Raw genomic sequence first — 25,343 nt, forward strand, 5'->3', positions numbered from 1 at the left:
ACAGACATGTGGGCATGAGAGTAGGGTGGTGTGTTGAAATGGCAAGCGACAGGGAGGTCTGGGTCATGCTTGCAGACAGACCGAAGGTGTTCTACTGCAGCGAATGCAGTAGACTAAATTGAAGGAAGTGCAAGTGAAATGCTGCTTCACTTGAAAGAGTGTTTGGGCCCTTGGACGGTGAGGAGGGGGGAAGTAAAGGGACAGGTGTTGTACCTTCTGCGGTTGCATGGGAAGGTGCTGTGGGAGGGGGTTGAGATGTAGAGGATGATGGAGGAGTAGACCAGGGTGTCCCGGATGGAATGGTCCCTACGGAATGCCGACAGGGGTGGGGTGAAGGGAAGATGTGTTTGGTGGTGGCATCATGCTAGAGTTGGAGGAAATGGTGGAGGATGATCCTTTGAATGCGGAGGCTGGTGGGGTGATAAATGAGGACAAGGGGGACCCTGTCATGGTTCTGGGAGGGAGAGGAAGGTGTGAGGGCGGATGCGCGGGAGATGGGCCAGACACGGTTGAGGGCCCTGTCAACCACCGTGGGTGGAAAACCTCGGTTAAGGAAGAAGGAAGACAGGTCAGAGGAACTGATTTGGAAAATGGCATAATCAGAACAGATGTTTTCAGATATATATCAGAACAGAACAAATTGTAATGTTGATTCCACAGCCTAAGTTGTAAACAGCAGAGGCTCCAACACCGATACGTGCTTCTGCCACTTTTTATCCCCATTCTCTGCCCTTTGTCTCTCAGCCAGCTAGCTATCCATTCTGCCACTTGTCCCCTGACCCCATGTCTCCTGACTTCATTCATGAGCCTATTATGTGGTACCTTATCAAAGGCCTTTTGGAGATCCAGATTTATTGTTGACTGCATAATTTTTGTTTACTCCCCATCACATCCTCAAAGAATTCAATGAGGTTGGTCAAGTAAGATTTTCCCTTTTCGAAATCCATGTCAACTATACAGTATGATATTTGGTTTGTGGATATTTTTCAATTTACTCCTTTAGTAGGAATTCCATTATCTTTTCTGCACCACTGTGAAGCTGACTGGTCTCTAGTTCCCTGGGAAAGTACTTGTTAAAAAGTTGTCTATATTTGCTATCCACCAGTCCCCTTTTACTGCATCTTGTATGTAGTTCTGCCTCTGCTATCTCGTCCCTACTTAGTTCAACGCAGAGGCAGTCCAGCTGGTTTAGGGGCTTTATCCACTTTGAGTTTGAATAGTTCATTTAATATTTCCCCTCTTTTCATTTTAAATGGGGTGATATCATTTCTAATTTCATCTTCTGATGACATGTCCACCTTATTTGTCTCCCTGGTAAATGCTGAAGCAAATTAATATTTGATATTTCTGACTTTTCACATTCGCTGCCTGTGATTTTTATTCTGTCCATCTCTTAATGCCCCTATTCCTGCCTCCACTTTTTCTTAATTGATGTCACTGCAGAATAGTTTAATGTTTTGTTTTATATTCCTTGATAACTTAATTTCATAGTTGCTCTTTACTCTTCTAATTGTTTTCTTTTCACTTTTCTCTGAATTTCTTTATGTTCCTGCTTATCATGCTCTCCCCTGCTTTCCACGTACATAGTGTATGTCTCTTGGCCTCAATTTTTCCCAAGTCCTTTTTCACCCATGATGTCATTAGCGTGTAGCTTGTTTTTGGTATTTTTTTTAGCAGAATATATCTTTCCTGGACAGTTTTAAATGTTTCCCATTGTTCTATGTCATTGTTTGCCAATATCGTTGACTATTTTATTTTTCAAGGTTCTAATCTAGGCCCTTCAAAACTAGTTTTCTCCAATCTATTCCCCTGGTCTTTGTCATGCTTATGTTCTGATCAATTTTTATCCTACATCCTTATGATATTATGGTCACTATTGCCTAGATTTCCACTGCTTTTACTTTTCTTACCTGCTTTGACTCATTCCCCATTACTAGATCCAGTCATGAATCCTCCCATATTGGGTTTCTTACATTCTGGGTTAGAAAGGGGTCCTGTATACATTGTAGGAACATATAAGAATTAGGAGCAGGAGTAGGCCACTTGGTACCTTGAGCCTACTCCGCCATGTAACAAGATCATGGCTGATCTGATTGTAACCTTCCGCCTACCCTGATACCTTTTCACCCACTTGTTTATGAAGAACCTACCTACCTCTGCCTAAAAAATACTCTAAGACTCTTCTTCCACTGCTTTTTGAGAAAGAGAGCTCCAAAGACCTTACCCTCTAAGAGAAAAAAAATCGTATCTCTGTCTTAAATGGGTGACCCCTAATTTTTAAACAATGACCCTTATTTCTAGATTCTCCCACAAGAGGAAACATCCTCTCCACATTCACCCTGTCAAGTGCCCTCAGAATCTTATATGTTTCAATCAAATTACTTCTTATTCTTTGAAACTCCAGCAGATACAAGCCTAGTTTGTCCAATCTTTCCTCATAAAACAACCTGCCCATTCCTGGTATTAGTCTAGTAAACCTTCTCTGAACTGTTTCTAATGCATTTACAGCTTTCCTTAAATAAGGAGACCAATAAAGTACTCCAGATGTGGTCTCTCAATGCCCTGTACAACTGAAGCATAAACTCCCTACTTTTATATTCAATTCCCCTCGCAATAAATGATAACATTCTATTAGCTTTCCTAATTACTTTTTGTACCTGCATACTAACCTTTTGTGATTCATGCACCAGAACACCCAGATCCCTCTGAATCTCAGCTCTGCAATCTCACCATTTCGATTAATGCTTCTTTTTTATTCTTCCTGCCAAAATGAACAATTTCACTTTTTCCCACATTATACTCCAATTGCCAGATCTTTGCTCACTCGCTTAACCTACCTATGTCCATTTGTAGCCTCCTTATGTCCTCTTCACAATTTACTTTCCTACCTATCTTTGTGTCATCAGCAAATATAGCAACCATACCTTCTGTCCCTTCATCCAAGTCATTTATATAAATTGTAAAAAGTTGAGGCCCCAGCACTGATCCCTGTGGCACAGCACTAGTCACATCCTGCCAACCAGAAAAAGATCCATTCATGCCAACTTTCTGCTTTCTGTTAGCTAAACAATCTTCTATCCATGCTAATATGTTGCCCCCTACATCATGAGCTTTTATTTTCTGCAATAACCTTTGACGTGGCACTTTATCAAATGCCTTCTGGAAATGTAAGTACAGTACATCCACCGGTTCCCCTTTGTCCACAGTACATGAAATCCCTTCAAAGAACTCCAATAAACTGGTTAAACATGATTTCCCTTTCACAAAACCATGTTGACTCTGCCTGATTGCCTTAAACTTTTCTAAGTGCCCTGCTGTAACATATTTAATAATAGCTTCTAACATTTTCCCTATGATAGATGTTAAACTAACTGGCCTGTCTCCCTCCCTTTTTGAATAAAGGAGTTACATTTATTATTGCAACTCCATTCATTTGTTCCTCCTTCCCTCTTCTGGCCAATTAATTTTTGGGGAGTTGGAATTTCCCATGAATTACTCTACATTTTTTTACCCATTTCATGATTTATTTTATCTTTTCCTCCATCTCCTTTCCACTATTAGATAGTCTGTAGGTTACACCTATTGGTGTGACTGATCCTTTTATCTCTGCCCACATGGATTCACTTTCTGTCTTGCTGAGGGCTACATCGCTTTTTTCCAGTGCCATTACGTTATCTCAGTTTAGATATAGCTTTACTCTGTGTCTAACTCATTCTTCTAACTACAGTCGTAGACTCACAGAATGATTGCATTGAAGGTGGAGGCCATTCAGCTCTTCATGTCCATGCTGGCTCTCTTCAAGAGCAACTTGGCTAGTCCTCACCCCCACCCTTTCCCTGCAGTGCTGCATTCTTTTCTCTTCAGATAATGATATGATTCTCTTTAAAAGCCATCATTAAATTTGCCTTCACCACATTCTCAGACACCGCATTCCAGATCCTAAACATCTCATTACTTGAAAAAGATTTTCCTCGTGTTGCTGTTGATTGTTTTGCTGATCACCATAAATCTGTGTCCTCAGGTTCTTGACCCTTCCTTCCACCAATGGGAACAGTTTCTCCCTATCTACTCTGTCCACACCCAGCACCATTTTGAACACATCTATCAAATCTCCTCTCAGCCTTCTCTTTTCTTTAAGGAGAACAACCCCAGCTTCTCCAATCTAACCACCTAACTGAAGTTCCTCATCTCTGAAACCATTCTCGTGAATCTTTTCTGCACCCTCTCTCATGTCTTCACATCCTTCCTAAAGTGTGGTACCCAGAGCTGGATGAAATACTCCAGTTGAGGCTGAACCGGTGTTTTAGACAGGTTTATCATAACTTCCTTGCTCTTGTACTCTGTGTCTATTTAAAAGCTCAGGATCCCGTATGCTTTATTAACCACTCTCTCTCAACTTGTCCTGCCACGTTTAATGATTTATGCACATACACACCCAGGTCTCTCCTGCTCCTGCACCCCTTTAGAATCATATCCTTTATGTTATATTGTCTCTACTCATTCTTCCTATCAAAATGAATCACTTCACATTTGTCTGCATTAAATTCCATCTGTCCTGTGCCTGTCCTTTCCACCAATCTTTTGAGGTTTATCACCATCCTCCTCACAGTTCACAATGCTTCCAATTTTTTTGTAATTTACAAATTTTGAAATTTTCCCTGTACATCAAAATCCAGGCCATTAATATAGACAAGAAAAGCAGTGGTGTAACATAGACCCCCGAGAACCCCACTGTATACCATCCTTCAGTCAGAAAAACAACCATTCATCTCTACTGCCTGTTTCCTGTCACTCAGCCAGTTTTGTTTCCGTGTTGTCACTGTCCCTTTGATTCCATGGGCTTTAACTTTGCTCACAAGCCCGTTCATCAAACACCTTTTGGAAGTCCATGTACACCACGTCAACTACATTACCCCCCATCAACTCTCTCTCTTATCATCAAAAATATTCATTCAAGTTAATTCAACACAATTTGCCTTTTACAAATACATTATGACTTTCCTTAATTAACCCGCATTTGTCCAGGTGACTATTAATTTTGTCCCAGATTATTGTATGTACAAGTTCCCTAACCACCAAGGTTAAACTGACTGACCTGTAGTTGCTGGGCTTATCCTTACGCTTTTTTTGAACAAGGGTGTAACATTTGCAATTCTCCTGTCCTCTGGCACCGCCCTAAGGAGGATCAGAGGATTATGGCCAGTGCCTCTGCAATTTCTACCCTTACTTCTCTCAGTATCCTTGGATACATCTCATCTTGCCCTGGTGACTTATCAACTTTAAGTACAGCCAATCTTTCTAATACCTCCAGTTTATTAATTTTTAGCCCATTCAGTGTCTCAACTACCTCCTCTTTCACTTTGACAGCATCTTCTTCCTAGGTAAAGACAGATACAAGGTATTAATTTAACACCTCAGCCATCCTCCACTTCCACACGTAAGTCCCTCTTTTAGACCATAATCGGTCCTACTCCTCCTCTGACTATCCGTTAACTATTTAAATGCCTATAGAAACATTGAAATTCTGTTTTTATGTCAGCTGCCAGTCTCTTCTCGTACTCTCACTTAGTTTCTCATTTCCTTTTTCCTTTCTTGCTTCCCCTCTGAACTTTCTATAGCCAGACTGGTTTACACTTGTGTTATTAACTTGACATTTAAAAAGGGAGGTAGAGTAAACAGGGAATTATAGACCAATCAGCCTGGTGTCAGTAGTGGGGAAAATTCTAGAGTCTGTTATAAAAGATTTAATAGCTGAGTACTTGCACTGAGTGGAAAACAGTGGCAGAATTGGACAGAGTCAGCCTGGATATATGAAAGAGAAATCATGCTTGACAAATCTACTGGAATTTTTCGAGGATGCAACTAGTAGAGTTGATGAGAGAGAGCCAGTGGATGTGGTTTATTTTGACTTTCAGAACGCTTTCGACAAAGTCCCACATAAGAGATTAGCGTGTAAAATTAAAGCGCATGGGATTGGGAGTAGTGTATCGAGATGGATAGAAAACTGGTTGGCAGACAGGAAACAAAGAGTAGGAATAAATGGGTCTTTTTCTGAATGGCAGGCAGTGACTAGTGGGGTACCGCAGGGATTGGTGCTGGGACCCCAGTTATTCACAATATATATTAATGATTTAGATGAGGGAATCAAATGTAATATCTCCAAATTTGCAGATGACACAAAGCTGGGTGGGAGGGTGAGCTGTGAAGAGGATGCAGAGATGCTTCAGTGTGATTTGGACAAGCTGAGTGAGTGGGCAAATGCATGGCAGATGCAGTAAAATGTGGATAAATGTGAGGTTATCCATTTTGGTAGCAAAAACAGGAAGGCAGATTATTATCTGAATGGCTATAAATTGAGAAAGGGGAATGTGCAACAAGACCTGGGTGTCCTTGTACACCAGTTGCTGAAGGTAAGCATGCAGATGCGGCAGGCGGTAAAGAAGGCAAATGGCATGTTGGCCTTCATAGCCAGAGGATTCGAGTACAGGAGTAGGGATGTCTTGCTGCAATTATACAGGGCCTTGGTGAGACCACACCTGGAATATTGTGTGCAGTTTTGGTCTCCTTATCTGAGGAAGGATGTTCTTGCTATGGAGGGAGTGCAGCGAAGGTTTACCAGACTGATTCCTGGGATGGCGGGACTGACATATGAGGAGAGATTGAGTTGGTTAGGATTATATTCGCTGGAGTTCAGAAGAATGAGGGAGGATCTCATAGAAACCTATAAAATTCTAACAGGACTAGACAGGGTAGATGCAGGAAGGATGTTCCCGATGGTGGGGGAGACCAGAACCAGGGGTCACAGTCTGAGGGTACGGGTAGGCCATTTAGGACTGAGATGAGGAGAAATTTCTTCACCCAGAGAGTGGTGAGCCTGTGGAATTCGCTACCACAGAAAGTAGTTGAGGCCAAAACATTGTATGTTTTCAAGAAGGAGTTGGATATAGCTCTTGGGGCGAAAGGGATCAAAGGATATGGAGAGAAAGCGGGAGCAGGCTATTGAGTTGGATGATTAGCCATGATCATAATGAATGGCGGAGCAGGCTTGAAGGGCCGAATGGCCGCCCACTCCGATTTTCTGTGACATTTGTTATTTGTACTTTTTACTGTTTCACCATGTTCTCTCTTTCATCATCCAGGGAACCCTGGATTTGTTTTTCCTACCTTTCCCCTCGTGAGAATATTTCTTGACTGTACCCGAATGATCTCCTTTGTAAAGACAGCCCATTAATATTTAATTCCAGTTTCCCTGAGCAAGATCCGTTGCTGCTTATCCCATTCCATAGCCAACCTAAACCGATATTACATTGAAAGCAAAACACTGCGGACGCTGGAAATCTGAAACAAAAACAGAAAATGATGGAAAAACTCAACAGCATCTGTGGAGAGAGAGAGAGACGGAGTTAATGTTTTGAGTCTGTATGACCCTTCTTTAGAGGCTTTAAAAAAGGGTCACATTGACTCAGAACGTTAATTCTATCTCTCTCTCTCAACAGATGCTGCTAGATCTGCTGAGTTTTTCCAGCATTTTCTGTTATTGTTAATTGATATTATGATCACTGTCCCCTAAATGCTCCCCTACTGACATTTGATCCATTTCATCTCATTCCCCAGAGCCAAATCCAGCAATGCTTCCTTTCTCTGGACCGGAAATGCATTGATGTGGAAAATTCTCCTGAACTGCCCAGAGGGAGTTTGATGGGGACAGTGTAGAGGGAGCTTTACTCTGTATCTAACCCCGTGCTGTACCTGTTCTGGGAGTGTTTGATGGGGACAGGGTAGAGGGAGCTTTACTCTGTATCTAACCCCGTGCTGTACCTGTTCTGGGAGTGTTTGATGGGGACAGGGTAGAGGGAGCTTTACTCTGTATCTAACCCCGTGCTGTACCTGTTCTGGGAGTGTTTGATGGGGACAGGGTAGAGGGAGCTTTACCCTGTATCTAACCCCGTGCTGTACCTGCCCTGGGAGTGTTTGCAGATTAGCCTGGGTGCCTGAGATGTTGCCGTCCATTGTCAACATTGTGCTTGTTGCCCTGACAATGGGAGTAAGTGTTGTGCATTGAGGGTTAGGTTGGTTACTGGTTCTCAGTGTGACATGAGTTTGATTGTCTATTCGGACTGATGGTGCTGTATGTGTGACAAGAGCTAACAGTAGAGTGATGGACAGAGGACATGAATGTGGAGTGCTGATCATTACTTTGTCTTCTTCCTACAGGGTGAAGTTGTTGAAGGGAACTCAGTACGATTGGAACAACTACTGTCCAAACTGCAGGAAGTGAGGTGCTGCCTGGCTGACCTCACCTCCTGCTCAGCCAAGGTCTGGTCTGGTGAATTACTACTCACCTCTTACCCTGCTTCTCGCTGCACCCCCCACCCCCCTCCAAGGTCCCTTAATCATCTAAAATTTTACAACTGATTCTGCAGAATTCAGTGCATTGTCTGTATCCCTGTCACAGCAAAACCTCTGCCTTTCTCAACTTATCCTCCGCTCCCCTCCCGTGGTGCTGTGGTTACATACTGAGGTTAGCTGTTCCGCTGTGCCCTTGTACACCTCACCCACCTGGCCATCCTCTGTGAACCTAGTGATGAGTGGTGGCCAACTATTTGAATACCACAGGCATCACAGTGATGCTGACCTCTCCATGACTGTGAGCTGTTGTCAGTGATCTCTGGGATGTGTGGGACTCTGATACTTTCCCTGCATATTCACTGTTTGTTTCCAAACAACACTGTGCCTCAGGGCCCTAAATTTATTGTGAGTATTTGAATCTGAGAATGATTGCACACATCTGAAAGTGCCTCGTACCCATCTTGCACTGATTACTCAGCAGCACAAGTGCCTGGGGATTGGGGCGACAGATCTGTAGATTGGGGGCAGTGGGTCGAGTCACCACTCCTGTGGGGCCAGGAAACTAACGCAGAACCAACTGACGGAGTGGAAGTGCCTGGCGGATTGCTGTAGAAATTGTACTATCTTTCAGATGAAACATTAAACTGAACCCACAACTGTCTTTTTAAGTGGAGTTAAAGCGCCCCCTGGCAGTAGTTCAAAGAAGAGCAGCGGGCTTCTCCCCACTGTCCAGGCCAATATTTATCCCTCAATCAACATCACAAAAACAGATTATTTTTCATCGTTTACACTGCTGTTTGTGGGAGCTTGCTGTGCACAATTTGGTTGATGTGTTTCTTACCTAAGTAGAGTGACTACTATCTACCTCTACCTTAAAGATATTCAAAGGCTCTGCCTCAACCACCTTTTGAGGAAGAGGGTTCCAAAGTCTCTCAACCCTCTGAGAGAAAACAATTTCCCTTATCTCTGTATTAAATGGGTGACCCCATGTTTATAAACCATGACCTCTAGTGCTAAGATTCTCCCACAAGAGGAAACATCCTCTCCACATCCACCCTGTCAAGACCCCTCAGAATCTTATATGTTTCAGTCAAGCCCGGCCGACAGTTGCCTGAGTTGCCAGCCTGTGTTACCTGTGTTGTTGTAAGGCTGGGTTGGAGTTGAAATATTCTTCTCAATTTATGGTTTAGATACACTCAGAGAGAAATTCCTCCTTACTCCTTTACTCAAGGTGGACTGGGTGGATAGGAGAGTGAAGAGGGAAGAGCTTTACTCTGAATCTAACCCCATGCTGTACCTGCCCTGGGAGTTTGATGGGGACGGTGTAGAGGGAGCTTTACTCTGTATCTAACCCCGTGCTGTACCTGCCCTGGGAGTGTTTGATGGGTATAGTGTAAAGGGAGCTTTACTCTGTATCTAACCCCGTGCTGTACCTGCCCTGGGAGTGTTTGATGGGTATAGTGTAAAGGGAGCTTTACTCTGTATCTAACCCCGTGCTGTACCTGTCTGGGAGTGTTTGATGGGGACAGTGTAGAGGGAGCTTTACTCTGTATCTAACCCCGTGCTGTACCTGCCCTGGGAGTGTTTGCTGGGACAACGAATGATGTCAAGCCTCTCATTCCCACTGCTGCTTATGTTTGATAAACATTTTTCTTCTTGTCTTCTTGTGAAGTGAGAAACTGTGTGAATGTCCAGTTTGTGTGCTTTCTGTTTCTCTCTGATGATTAGATGCTGACTGTAATCTCTTGTATTGAGTCTGTGTGTGTTTTCAATCTCCTGACCTGCAGAGACTGACGAGATGGTCCACCAAGGTGAATGGGTCCGAGTGCCATTCCCAACGCAGCGTTCCTGGCCTGGGGAACAATCTACAGATGGTCTTAATGCTGAAAGAGCAAAACCGACAGCTCACCAAGGTAGGCAACAGTGTTTGGAACTGGAGGAGGCCATTCAGCCCCTTGCCTCTGCTCTGTTTCAATTATATTATACCCTAACTAATATCTATCAATTACAGATTTGACATTTTCAACTGACCTCCAACTTGAACAGCTTTTTGGGGGAGGGAGTTCCAGATTTCCACTCCCCTTTGTGTGAAGTAGTGCTTCCTGACATCACCCTTCAAAGGCCCGGCTCCAACTTCAGGGTTTTGCTCCCTTGTTCTGGACCCCCCACAACCTACCCCCATCACAGGAAACAGTTTCTCTTTATAATTAATCAAATCCTTTAATCATTTTAAACATCTCAATCCAATCACCCCATAATGGTCTGTATTCAGGGGGATATAAGCCTGGTCTAAATAACATGTCCTCGTAATTTAACCTGTTTAGTCCAGGTATCCACCTGGTGAATCTACACTGCACCCTTTCCAAGGTACTGTGCCCAGGACTGAACACAGTTACTCCAGGGGGGTCTAAACCAGAGCTCTGTACAGCTGTAACATAGCTTCCAGCTTTATATCCCAGCCCTATTCAGATGTATCTGTTCACTTGTTTTTAGTGATTTCTGCACTTGGATCTCTAAATCTCTGCAGTTCCTAGCTTCTCACCGTTTAGAAAAATTCTCTGCTCTATCTTTCTTCGGTCCAAAATGGATGAGCTCATACTTTACACAGCAAACTCCATCTCCCACAGTTAGACTCACTTACTGAATCTATCAATTTCCCCTTGTAACCTCCTGTTCCCATCCACATTAATTACTGTGACACTGAACTTAGTGTTGTCAGCAAACTTAGATATACAATGCTCTATTCTCATGTCCAAATTTATATATATAGTGAAAAGCTGCAGCCCCAGGACAGATCCCTAGGGGACACCACTAGTCGCATCTTGCCAATATGAGCACATCCCCATTAACTTTACTCTCTGTCTCCTACCTCCTAACAATTGCTTATCCAAACCAATAGGCTGCCTCCAATTCTATGCACTCTGATTTTTGAGTTTACAGTTTCTTGTATGGAAACTTGCGGAAAGTCTTCTGGAAGTCCAAGTAAACAACATTCATAGACATTCCCTTATTTCCCATGTCATTTACCTCCTCCAAAAATTCAACTAGGTTCATTGCACATGAGCTGCCCCTTTACAAATCCACACTGGCTCTCTCTCATCAAATCATACTTGTCTAAACACCCAGTCATTCCGCCCTTAATAACAAATTCCAGTAACCACTCCACAATTGACCTCAAGATACGAGGCTGTAGATGGGCTTGGCTGCAGTTTACAGAGTGTGTAAGGTGTGAGGTTAGTCTGTAAAGAGTTGCATTGTGGAACCTGGAGGTAACAAAGGCACAGGAGATGGATGATGATGTGGAGGTGGTGGCGGAGAGCCAGGACGCTCCGGCTGGGGCCCGGCCAGGGGCCAGGACGCTCCGGCTGGGGCCCGGCCAGGGGCCAGGACGCTCCGGCTGGGGCCCGGCCAGGGGCCAGGACGCTCCGGCTGGGGCCCGGCCAGGGGCCAGGACGCTCCGGCTGGGGCCCGGCCAGGGGCCAGGACGCTCCGGCTGGGGCCCGGCCAGGGGCCAGGACGCTCCGGCTGGGGCCCGGCCAGGGGCCAGGACGCTCCGGCTGGGGCCCGGCCAGGGGCCAGGACGCTCCGGCTGGGGCCCGGCCAGGGGCCAGGACGCTCCGGCTGGGGCCCGGCCAGGGGCCAGGACGCTCCGGCTGGGGCCCGGCCAGGGGCCAGGACGCTCCGGCTGGGGCCCGGCCAGGGGCCAGGACGCTCCGGCTGGGGCCCGGCCAGGGGCCAGGACGCTCCGGCTGGGGCCCGGCCAGGGGCCAGGACGCTCCGGCTGGGGCCCGGCCAGGGGCCAGGACGCTCCGGCTGGGGCCCGGCCAGGGGCCAGGACGCTCCGGCTGGGGCCCGGCCAGGGGCCAGGACGCTCCGGCTGGGGCCCGGCCAGGGGCCAGGACGCTCCGGCTGGGGCCGGACTGGGGCTCTCCGGCTGCGGTGGGGCTGGGGGCTGGGGGATGGGGGCCGGGGTGCTCCGGCTGCGGTGGGGCTGGGGGCCGGGGGCCGGGGTGCTCCGGCTGCGGTGGGGCCGGGGGCCGGGGTGCTCCGGCTGCGGTGGGGCCGGGGGCCGGGGTGCTCCGGCTGCGGTGGGGCCGGGGGCCGGAGTGCTCCGGCTGCGGTGGGGCCGGGGGCCGGGGGGGCCGGGGCGGGGCCGGGGCACTTCGGCTGGGGCCTGGCAGGGGGCCGGAGCGCTGTGGCTGCGGTGGGGCTGGGGCCCGGGGGTTGGGGTGGTGGGGTGGGGCCGGGGCGCTCTGGCTGGGGGCTGGGGCCTGGCAGGGGGCCGGGGCGCTGGGGCCTGGCTGGGGTCCGGGGGCCGTGGCGCTCCAGCTTGGGTCTGGCCGGGGGCTGAGGCGCTCCGGCTGGGACCTGGCCGGGGGCCAGGGGCTGGGGCGCTCTGGCTGCGGTGGGGCCGGGGGCCGGGGCGCTCCAGTTGTGGTCTAACCAGTGTCTTGTTGCAGGAGGTGAGTGACAAGAGTGATCGTATTACTCAGCTGGAACAGGAGAAGTCGGCCCTCATCAAACAGCTCTTCACGGCTCGATCGCACAGCCATCAAGAGAGCAGCCAGCTGGATTCCACTTTCATCTGACACGGACTGAAGTCTGTCTGCGTTTGGGACTCTTCTCTCCCCCGCCCTCCCCCTCCCCCTCCCCAAGGAGACGGGCCTGACCAACACTCCTTGACTGGCAGCTACAATCTTCCTCAATCACTCCAGCTCAACTCCAACTCTGGATATGCAGATGCAGACTGGGAGTAGCTAGCACTTTACAGGCAGGTCAATTGCTGACATTGTGTTTTCACCCCACCCCTGGAATGGGCCTTCTATACAAGGCCAGCAAAGCTGAACCTCACACTCGGTTTGTCAAGGTATAAGGAGGTTCTCACTGCCAGTTTTAAAGAGAGGGATGGAGGGTGTTGGATATTGGCTGTGATCCAACCCCCCCTCTGTCTCTGTGTGTCTCTCTCTCTGTCTTTGTGAAGCCCAGATATTGTTTACATGTACCCGTCTGGGTTTTTCAAGATTATAATTCTCTCTCTCTCTCTCCCTCTCTCTCTCTCCCTCTCTCTCTCTCTCTCTCTGTCTCTCTCTCTCTCTCTCTCTCTGTCTCTCTCCCTCTCTCTCTCTCCCTCTCTCTCTCTCTGTCTCTCTCCCTCTCTCTCTCTCTCTCCCTCTCTCTCTCTCTCTCTCTGTCTGTCTCTCTCTCCAAGCTGGGGATGAGAACACTGCAACATACTCCATTTTGAGTTTACATTTTTTTATTGTTGGCAATTCTTGTGAAACGGTACTGTACGAAACCCCCTACATCTCCTCATGGTGGGAGATAACTCGGGTGGAGTTCCCATGGCAATAGTAGTCTTTGTTTTATAATAAAATTCCTCTTCCTGTCAGTGTTTGTTCTTCAGTATAAAGTATTCAGAATGGAAACACACACATTGTACGTTTAGTGCGAGATGGAGGAGCCCGGGTTTATGTGCAGGTGGGGAGGGAGGTAATGCACTTCTCTGAGTCAGAGAGAACCATAATCCGGATTGATTGCAGTGCAGTAATGATGAATTTTATGGAAAAGAGAAGACATAGCATGGTGGCAGCGGGGTTGTCTGTGAGCAAAATTTCAACATTGCTGAATTGTATTGAAAAATCATCCCGAGATAGTGCCAGAGAGAAACTGAGTGAATTACGCAAAAACAAAATAACTCACCACAGTAATAAACTTGTGGCTCCACGATAAACAGACTGATCCACCATAGGCACACTGCTCCGCCATAAACACACGGCTCCGCCATAAACACACGCTCCACCATAAACACACGCTCCACCATAAACACACGCTCCACCGTAAACACACGGCTCCGCCATAAACACACGCTCCACCATAAACACACGGCTCCGCCATAAACACACGCTCCACCATAAACACACGGCTCCGCCATAAACACACGCTCCATCATAAACACACGGCTCCATCATAAACACACGCTCCGACATAAACACACGCTCCACCATAAACACACGCACCGCCATAAACACACGCTCCATCATAAACACACGGCTCCAACATAAACACACGCTCCATCATAAACACACGGCTCCATCATAAACACACGGCTCAGCCATAAACACACGCTCCGCCATAAACTCACGGCTCCACCATAAACACACGGCTCCACCATAAACACACGCTCCACCATAAACACATGCTCCACCATAAACACACGGCTCCACCATAAACACACGCTCCACCATAAACACACGGCTCCGCCATAAACACACGGCTCCGCCATAAACACACGCTCCACCATAAACACACGGCTCCGCCATAAACACACGCTCCACCATAAACACACGGCTCCGCCATAAACACACGCTCCACCATAAACACACGCTCCACCATAAACACACGGCTCCACCATAAACACACGGCTCCGCCATAAACACACGCTCCATCATAAACACACGCTCCGCCATAAACACACGCTCCATCATAAACACACGCTCCATCATAAACACACGGCTCCATCATAAACACACGCTCCGCCATAAACACACGCCCCATCATAAACACACGGCTCCATCATAAACACACGCTCCGCCATAAACACACGCTCCATCATAAACACACGGCTCCATCATAAACACATGCTCCACCATAAACACACACTCCATCATAAACACACGGCTCCATCATAAACACACGCTCCGCCATAAACACACGCTCCACCATAAACTCACGGCTCTGCCATAAACACACGCCCCACCATAAACACACGCTCTGCCATAAACACACGCTCCGCCATAAACACACGGCTCCATCATAAACACACGGCTCCATCATAAACACACGCTCCGCCATAAACACACGCTCCATCATAAACACACGCTCCGCCATAAACACACGCCCCACCATAAACACACGGCTCCGCCATAAACACACGCTCCACCATAAACACACGGCTCCGCCATAAACACACGCTCCACCATAAACACACGGCTCCACCATAAACACACGGCTCCGGCATAAACACACGCTCCACCATAAACACACGGCTCCACCATAAACACACGGCTCCGCCATAAACACACGCTCCACCATAAACACACGGCTCCGCCATAAACACATGCTCCATCATAAACACATGGCTCCGCCATAAACACACGCTCCATCATAAACACACGGCTCCATCATAAACACACGGCTCCGCCATAAACACACGCTCCACCATAAACACACGGCTCCGCCATAAACACACGCTCCACCATAAACACACGGCTCCACCATAAACACACGGCTCCGCCATAAACACACGCTCCACCATAAACACACGCTCCATCATAAACACACGGCTCCGCCATAAACACACGCTCCGTCATAAACACATGCTCCGTCATAAACACACGGCTCCACCATAAATACACGCTCCACCATATAAGCACAGCTCCAGATCTACTGCTATGAATTTCAAGGCTTGTAGCAAGGGTCTGTTGACCATTTCATAACAAGATTGATAAAAGCTGCAGAAAATATAAATTCAAGGACACAAGTGAAAGATTGCTCTACCAGCTCACTGGGGACTCTGGATACCCTGAGCTACAAAAAGATTTGATTGGAAAGGACAAGCTCAGCATTGCAGTCTGTAAACACTGCCTGAGCTCATGAAGGCTCTAGTCGGCAGGGGAAGGCGCTGACCATCCAAATGGCTAGCTTTCAGTTAATCGAAGAGAAAGGCAGCAGGGTTGATGCAGTGAAACAGCAACACAAGACAGAGAGAAAGATGTGCAAGAGCTGTGGACGACCACATGAGTTCACAGACAGAAGGAAGTGTCCCACAGAGAGATCAAACTGTAGAGCTTATGGACAGCACAGTCAGTGGAAGAAGATGTGCAGAACAAAGAAAGAAGACAGTAACCGAGTTATCAGACAGAGCAACAGGTGAATGAGAAGGAAAAAAACCCCACAACATCCAACCCCTGAAGATGATGAGCTTGAGGACACAATCGGCATAGGAACCATACGACTGAATGAAATGGCTGGATACGAGAGTTCCCAGGGTAACGGAATTCATGCCATCATTCAGATCAGGATGAGGGTGAAAAATAAGCTCACAAAGATAAATCTAAAGCTTGACACCAGAGTAACATCATCCCACTCAGAGTATACCGGAAGATCTTTCCTGAAAAATTGAAAGAAGATGATTATCCATGGAATGATGCTCTGAAACTGAGAAACGGCTTGCTAACAGCGTACCAGAGAACTGAGATTCCACAGCAAGGAATAATCCAAATAGAGGGACACACAAAGGAAAAGAAGCTCGCTCTGTGTTCTGTGTTACTGAAAGAGATGGTGCTGCTATCCTGGGCTTGAGCAGCTGCAGCCTCTCTCAGTAAAGCATGAGTTAAAAGATCTAAGTGTAAAGATCCATCGCCTGGTGAACATAACACCACAAACTGAGGCAAATTAGAGATGAAACCTGAAAAGGATTAGAGTTACAGATGTTCCTTCAGCAAGTGATCAAGGGATGACTAGATGAGACACAGTAAGCACAGCCAGAATTATGGCAATACTGGTTTATCGGAGACAACATCTCACTAGAAGATGGTCTGCTAGCTGGATCCAGAATAATAATACACAAAACAATGCAGGAAGAATTTCTCTAGAAGATACATCAAGGCCACATGGGAATGAAGAAGAGTAGGCTTAGTGCCAGGTCAGCTGTTTACTGGATAAGCATCTACAAAGACATCAAAAGAATGGTGTGTACATACAACATGTGCCAGAAACAGAAATACACAGCAGGAAGAGGAGGTGAGGTACCAGCCAGACTGTGGCATACTGTGGGAGCGGATTCATTCACACATAACCAAGGATAGCATAATCACAGGCTACTACTCAAAGTTCCTTTTCATTGGAAAGATGAAAAATTTGTGAGTACAACAATCATCTCAGCAGTACGAGTTCTGTTCATTGAACAAGGGATTCCTGAAAGAATCTTACGTGACGATGGAACTCAACTCACCTCCAGATAATTTAAGGGGTTCGCTGTAAAGCATGGGTTCAACATCATCAGCTCACCATCACATGACCCGAGGGGACACAGGTTCATTGAAAGGCAAGTCAAGAGAACCCTCACCAAATGCTGAGAGACAATGGAAGACCCAAACCTGGCCTTATTGTCGCTCTGATCTACACCTCTCATGTCTGACATGAAATCACCTACGGAGCTGTTGAAGGGAATAAAGTATAAGGCAACTCTGCCAAACAATATGCTCCCTCCCAGTGACCAGGAAGGAGAAGCCAACTCACAGGTAGAAGGAGAGCAGCACTTGAACAAGCATGATAAATCCCTGCCTGAGCTGTTGAAAGGACAAGGTGTACATGTACAGGGTCCAATTGTGAAAACCTGGAATAAAAACAGTGCTGGAAAAACTCAGCAGGCCTGGCAGTGTTTGTGAGGAGAGAAACAGAATGGAAGAGAGGCAGAAGTGTGATGGGTTTGATGCTGTTGTAAAGAGGGGAGGGGCAGATGGGGCAAAAGAGAAAGTCAGGGCTAGGTTAGAGGGCAGGGGCAATTAACTGAGCAAAATGTCATGGAACCAAAGACAAAGATAGTGGTAATGATATTATTAAAGACATAAAGAATTGGTCCAGAGTAGGTGTGAATAGCAGAATATAGGTCAGCGCTGTCTGAAAGCAAAAACATGAGAACAAGACACAGACTGGCACTGGAAGAAAAAAATTCAAAATGGAGGACAGAGTTCATAGTCTGGAACTCAGCAAAGGTTGTTTGTGAAGCTGAGACTCTAAGGTCAGTGCGGCCAAAACCAAAAGCAAATGAACCGGAATAGAGTCCATGTCAAAGTGGCTGAGTAACAGGAAATGGTGAGTTGTGGTTAATGGATGTTTTTCAGGCTGGAGGAAGGTTTGTAGTGTAGTTCCACAGAGGCCAGTATTGGGACCACTGCTCTTCCTGATGCATATTAATGACTTAGACCTTGGTGTACAGGGCACAATTTCAAAATTTGCAAATGATGAGAAACTTAGAAGCATTGTGAATTGTGAGGAGGATAGTGTAGAACTTCAAAAGGACATAGACAAGTCAGTGGAGTGGGTAGACAGGTGGCAGATGAAATTCAATGCAGAGAAATGTGAAGTGATTCATTTTGGTATGAAGAACACAGAGAAACAATATTAAATAAAGGGTACAATTCTGAAGGGAGTGCAGGATTAGATGAATCTGGGTGTATGTGAATAGGTCCTGGCAAGATGGATACAGAATTGGCTTGGTCATAGAAGACAGAGGGTAGCAGTGGAAGGGAGTTTTTCTGAATGGAGAGCTGTGACTAGTGGTGTTCCACAGGGGTCAGTGCTGGGACCTTTGCTGTTTGTATTTAATAGTGAATGATTTGGAGGAAAATGTAACTGGGCTAATTAGTAAGTTTGCAGACGACACTAAGGTTGGAGGAGTTGCAGATAGTGAAGAGGATTGTCAAAGGATACAACGAGATACAGATCGGTTGGAGACTTGGGCGGAGAAATGGCAGATGGAGTTTAATCCAGACAAATGCGAGGTAATGCATTTTGGAAGGTCTAATACAGGTAGGAATTATACAGTAAATGGCAGAACCCTTAAGTGCATCGACAGGCATAGGGATCTGGGTGTACAAATCTACAGGCCACTGAAAGTGGCAACACAGGTGGATAAGGTAGTCAGGAAGGCATATGGCATGCTTGCCTTCATTGGCAGGGGTATTGAGTATAAAAGCTGGGAAGTCATACTGCAGCTGTATAGAACCTTGGTTAGGCCACACTTGGAATATTGTGTGCAATTCTGGTCGCCACATTACCAGAAGGATATGGAGGCATTGGAGAGGGTGCAGAGGAGGTTTACCAGGATGCTGCTGGTCTGGAGGTTATTAGCTATGAGGAGAGGTTGGAGAAACTCGGATTGTTCTCACTAGAGCGACGGAGATTGAGGGGCGACTTGATAGAAGTTTACAAAATTATGAGTGGCATGGACAGAGTAGATAGTCAGAAGCTTTTTTCCAGGATGGAAGAGTCAATTACTAGGGGACATAGATTTAAGGTGAGAGGAGAAAACTTTAGAGGAGATGTGCGGGGCAAGTTTTTTACACAGAGGGTAGTGAGTGTCTGGAATTCGCTGCCAGAGGAGGTGGTGGAAGCAAGTACGATAGTGGTGTTTAAGAGGCAGCTTGACAAATGCATGAATAGGATGGGAATAGAAGGATATGGACCCCGGAAGTGCAAAATGTTTTAGTTTGACAGGCAATATGATCGGCGTAGGTTTGGAGGGCCGAAGGGCCTGTTTCTGTGCTGTACTTTTCTTTGTTCTTTGTTCTTTGTCATTGAACGTGACAGGACAGGATGAGAGGCCAGTTAATAAACCATACAGTATCCTAGGCTATATTTAAAAAAAAATTATTCATTCATGAGATGTGCCCGTTTAAGAGTCAGCCACATTGCTGTGGGTCTGGAGTCACATGTAGGCCAGTCCCGGTGAAGACAGCAGATTTCCTTCCCTAACGGACATTGGTAAAGCAGGTGGGTTTTTACAATAATTGGCAACGATTTCATGGTCATCATCAGACTTTTAATTCCAGATTTTTATTGAATTCAAATTTCACTATTTGGCATGGTGGGATTCAAACCCAGGTACCCAGGGTCTCTGGAATACTAATCCAGTGACAATGCAACTACACCACCGCCTCCCCTAGACTTTATTAATAGGGACATAAAGTGCAAGAGCAAGGAGGTTATGTTGAATTTGTATAAAACACCAGTTCAGCCTTAACTGGAGTATTGTGTCTAATTCTGGGTGCCGCACTTTAGGCAAAATGAGAAGGCATTGGGAGAGTGCAAAAAAGATTATTTGCCACATACAGTCGTGAATGGTGGTTGACAGTTAAACAACTCACTAGAGGAGGAGGCTCCATATATATCTCCATCCTCAATGATGGGGGAGCCCAGCACATCAGTGCAAAAGATAAGGCTGAAGCATTTGCTACAATCTTAAGCCAGAAGTGCCGAGTGGATGATCCATCTTGGCCTCCTCCGGAGGTCCCCAGCATCACAGATGCCAGTCTTCAGCCAATTTGATTCACTCCACGTGATATCAAGAAACAGCTGAAGGCACTGGATACTGCAAAGTCTATGGACCTTGAAAACATTTTGGCAATAGCACTGGAGACTTGTGCTCCAGAACTTGCCACGCCCCTAGCCAAGCTGTTCCAGTACAGCTACAACACCGGCATCTACCTGGCTATGTGGAAAATTGCCCAGGTATGTCCTGTACTCAAAAAGCAGGACAAATCCAACCAGGCCAATTACTGCCCCATCAGCCTACTCTCCATCATCATTAAAGTAATGGAAGGGGTCATCAACAGCGCACTCTCTCACTGTAAATGACCCCACTGTTCCTCTCACGCACTCTCCCTGTAAATGACCACGCTAATTCTCTCAGTCTTTCTCCCTGTAAATGACCACGCTGCTTTTCTCACTCTCTCACTATAAATGACCCCACTGTTTCTCTCACACTCTCTCCCTGTAAATGACCACACAGTTTCATGGACACTCTATCGCTGTAAATGACCATGCTGTTTGTGTCACACTCTCTCACTCTACATGGCCTCATTGTTTCTGTCACACTCTCTCGCTGTAAGTGACCCCACTGTTTCTATCACACTCGCTCTCTGTAAATGGCCCCTCTGTTTCTCTCACACTCTGTTATTGTAAATGATCATGCTTTTTCTCTCAGACTCTCTCGCTGTAAATGGCCCTGCTGTTTCTCACACAATCGCTCACTGTAAATGGTCCCACTGTTTCTCTCATGCTCTCTCACTGTAAATGACCACGCTGCTTCTCTTACACTCTCCTGCTGTAAGTGAGCACACTGCTTCTCACACACTCTCTCACTGTAAATGACCTCACTGTTTCAATGACACTCTCTTGCTGTAAATGACCAAGCTGTTTCTGTCACACTCTCTCACTATAAATGGCACCGCTGCTTCTGTCACACTGTCTGACTCTACATGGCCTGATTGTTTCTGTCACATTCTCTCACTGTAAATGATCACGCTGTTTCTCTCACACTCGCTCCCTGTAAATGGCCCTGCTGCTCTTTCACATTCTCTCACTGTAAATGACCACGCTGCTTCTCTCACACTCGCTGTAAGTGACCATGCTTCTTCTCTCACACTCTCTTGCTGTAAGTGACCATGCTTCTTCTCTCACACTCTCTCATTCCAAATGACCCTGCTGTTTCTCTTACACTCTCTCATTGTAAATGGCCCTGCAGTCTCTCTCACACACTCTCCCTGTAAATACCCACGCTGTTTCTCACACATGCCTCTCTATAAATGACCATGCTGCTTGCCTCACACTCTCTCACTGTAAATGACCCTGCTGTTTCTCTCACACTCTCTCACAATAAATCACCCCACTGCTCCTCTCACTTCTCTCACTGTAAATGACCACACTGTTTGTCTCACACGCTCTCACTATAAATAGCCCCACTCTTTCACTCACACTCTCTCACTATAAATGATTACATTGTTTCTCTCACTCTCTTTCCCTGTGAGTGACCACACTGTTTCTCCCACACTCTCTCACTGTAAATGGCCCTGCTGTTTCTATCATGCTCTCTCACTATAAATGATCGCGCTGTCTCTCTCACACTCTTTCCCTGTAAATGACCACACTGTTTCTCTCACACTGTAAATCACCACACTGCTTCACTCATACTCTCTCACTTTAAATGGTCACGCTGTTTCTCTCACACTCTCTCACTGTAAATGATCTCGCTGTTACTCTCACACTCTCTCACTGTAAATGATCTCGCTGTTACTCTCACACTCTCGCTCGCTGTAAATGACCATGGTGTTTCTCTCACACTCTCTCACTGTAAATGATCACACTGTTTCTCTCACACTCTCTCCCTGTAAATGACCACACTGTTTCTCTCACACTCTCTCCCTGTAAATGATCACACTGTTTCTCTCACACTCTCTCACTGTAAATGATCACACTGTTTCTCTCACACTCTCTCACTGTAAATGATCACACTGTTACTCTCACACTCTCTCACTGTAAATGGCCCCACTATTTCTCTCACACTCTCACTGTAAATGACCACACTGTCTCTCTCACACTCTCTCACTGTAAATGATCACACTGTTTCTCTCACACTCTCTCCCTGTAAATGACCACGCTGTTTCTCTCACACTCTCTCCCTGTAAATGACCACGCTGTTTCTCTCACACTCTCTCCCTGTAAATGACCACGCTGTTTCTCTCACACTCTCTCCCTGTAAATGACCACACTGTTTCTCTCACACTCTCTCCCTGTAAATGACCACACTGTTTCTCTCACACTCTCTCACTGTAAATGACCACACTGTTTCTCTCACACTCTCTCACTGTAAATGATCACACTGTTTCTCTCACACTCTCTCACTGTAAATGACCACGCTGTTTCTCTCACACTCTCTCCCTGTAAATGACCACACTGTTTCTCTCACACTCTCTCCCTGTAAATGACCACACTGTTTCTCTCACACTCTCTCCCTGTAAATGACCACGCTGTTTCTCTCACACTCTCTCCCTGTAAATGGCCACACTGTTTCTCTCACACTCTCTCCCTGTAAATGACCACGCTGTTTCTCTCTCACTTTCTCCCTGTAAATGATCCCGCTGTTTCTCTCACACTCTCTCACTGTAAATGACCACGCTGTTTCTCTCACACTCTCTCTCCCTGTAAATGACCCTGCTGTTTCTCTCACACTCTCTCCCTGTAAATGACCACGCTGTTTCTCTCACACTCTCTCACTGTAAATGACCACGCTGTTTCTCTCACACTCTCTCCCTGTAAATGACCACGCTGTTTCTCTCACACTCTCTCCCTGTAAATGATCCCGCTGTTTCTCTCACACTCTCTCCCTGTAAATGATCACACTGTTTCTCACACACTCTCGCACTGTAAATGATCACACTGTTTCTCTCACACTCTCTCACTGTAAATGATCACACTGTTTCTCTCACACTCTCTCACTGTAAATGATCACACTGTTTCTCTCACACTCTCTCCCTGTAAATGATCACACTGTTTCTCTCACACTCTCTCCCTGTAAATGACCACGCTGTTTCTCTCACACTCTCGCACTGTAAATGATCACACTGTTTCTCTCACACTCTCTCCCTGTAAATGACCACGCTGTTTCTCTCACACTCTCGCACTGTAAATGATCACACTGTTTCTCTCACACTCTCTCCCTGTAAATGATCACACTGTTTCTCTCACACTCTCGCACTGTAAATGATCACACTGTTTCTCTCACACTCTCTCACTGTAAATGATCACACTGTTTCTCTCACACTCTCTCACTGTAAATGACCACACTGTTTCTCCCACACTCTCTCACTGTAAATGACCACACTGTTTCTCCCACACTCTCTCACTGTAAATGATCACACTGTTTCTCTCACACTCTCTCACTGTAAATGACTATGCTGCTTCTTTCACACTCTTTCACTGTAATTGACCATGTTGTTTCTCACACTCTCTCCCTGTAAATGACCACACTGTTTCTCTAATACTCTCTCGCTGTAAATGACTATGCTATTTCTCTCACACTCTCTCACTGTCAATGACCCCACTGTTTCTCTTACTCTCTCACTGTAACTGACCACGCTGTTTCGCTCACACTCTCTCACTGTAAATGGCCTCACTGTTTCTCTCACACTCTCTCCTGGTAAATGACCACGCTGTTTGTCTCACACACTCTCTCACTGTAAATGACCACGCTGTTTATCTCACACTCCCTCCCTTGGAGAAGGGAAGGCTGAGAGGAGGTTTGATAGAAGGATTCAAAATCATGAGGGGTCTGGGTAGAGTAGATTGGGAGAAACTGTCCCATTGGTGGAAGTATCTTGAACTTGAGTGCATGATTTTCGGGTAATTTGCAAAAGAAGCAATGGAGACATGAGGAAAACCTTTTCACACAGTGAGTGGTTAGGAACTGAAATGCGCTGCCCAAGACTGGGGTGGATTGAGGGTCAATAGAGGCATTCAAGAGGGAATTGGATTGTTATCTGAAATGGAAGAATGTGCAGGGCTACAGGGTGATGGTAACAGAATGGCAGTAGGTGAATTGCTAATTTGGAGAGCCTGTGCAGACACGATGGGCCAAATGGCCTCCTCCTGAATTGTAACAAGTCCGTGATATTCAACCTACGCCTCAGCTGGAAAAGTAGAAAAGATCATCAACCTTAGCAGAAACAACACTAACTAGCAAGATAACATAACTAACCAGCGAGACAACATCACTAAATAGCAAGGCAACATCACTAACCAGCAAGACAGCATCAACAGCATCACTAACTAGCCAGACAACATCACTAACAAATGAGACAATATCACTAACCAGCGAGACAACACCAGCAACATTTCTAACCAGCAAGACAACATCACAAACCAACGGGGCAACACCAGCAACATTACTAACCAGTGAGTAAACATCACTAACCAGCGAGACAACACCACCAACATCACTAACCAGCAAGACAGCACCAGCAGCATCACTAACCAGCAAAACAACATCATTAACCAGTGAGGCAACATCACTAACCAGCGAGACAACACCAGCAACATTACTAACCAACAAGACAACATCACTAACCAACGGGGAAACACCAGCAACATTATTAACCAGTGAGTAAACATCACTAACCAGCAAGACAGCATCAACAGCATCACTAACCAGCAAGACAACATCATTAACCAGCGAGACAATATCACTAACCAGCGAGACAACATCACTAACCAGAGACAACACCAGCAACATCACTAACCAGTGAGACAACACCATCAACATCACTAACCAATGAGACAACATCACTAACCAGCGAGACAACACCAGCAACATCACTAACCAGCGAGACAACATCACTAACCAGCGAGTCAACACCGACAATGTCACTAACTAG

At 46.3% G+C, this 25,343-nt stretch overlaps 1 protein-coding gene across 4 annotated transcripts in view; it reads left to right on the top strand.

Annotated features, from left to right (window-relative positions):
• sapcd2 (suppressor APC domain containing 2) overlaps positions 1-13,738 on the top strand; it is a 28,914-nt gene extending 15,176 nt beyond the window's left edge. For all 4 annotated transcript variants that reach the window (XM_078550452.1, XM_078550453.1, XM_078550455.1 and 1 more), the window contains 3 exons: positions 8,215-8,316; positions 10,137-10,262; positions 12,810-13,738. In XM_078550452.1, the coding sequence (XP_078406578.1) occupies positions 8,215-8,316; positions 10,137-10,262; positions 12,810-12,938 (357 nt within the window). In that variant the 3' untranslated portion in view covers positions 12,939-13,738. The remainder of the gene's footprint in view (positions 1-8,214; positions 8,317-10,136; positions 10,263-12,809) is intronic.
• The last annotated feature ends 11,605 nt before the right edge of the window (positions 13,739-25,343 follow it).

The sequence above is a fragment of the Cetorhinus maximus genome, chromosome 10, assembly GCF_964194155.1.
Source record: "Cetorhinus maximus chromosome 10, sCetMax3.hap1.1, whole genome shotgun sequence".
NCBI classification, from domain to species: Eukaryota; Metazoa; Chordata; class Chondrichthyes; order Lamniformes; family Cetorhinidae; genus Cetorhinus; species Cetorhinus maximus.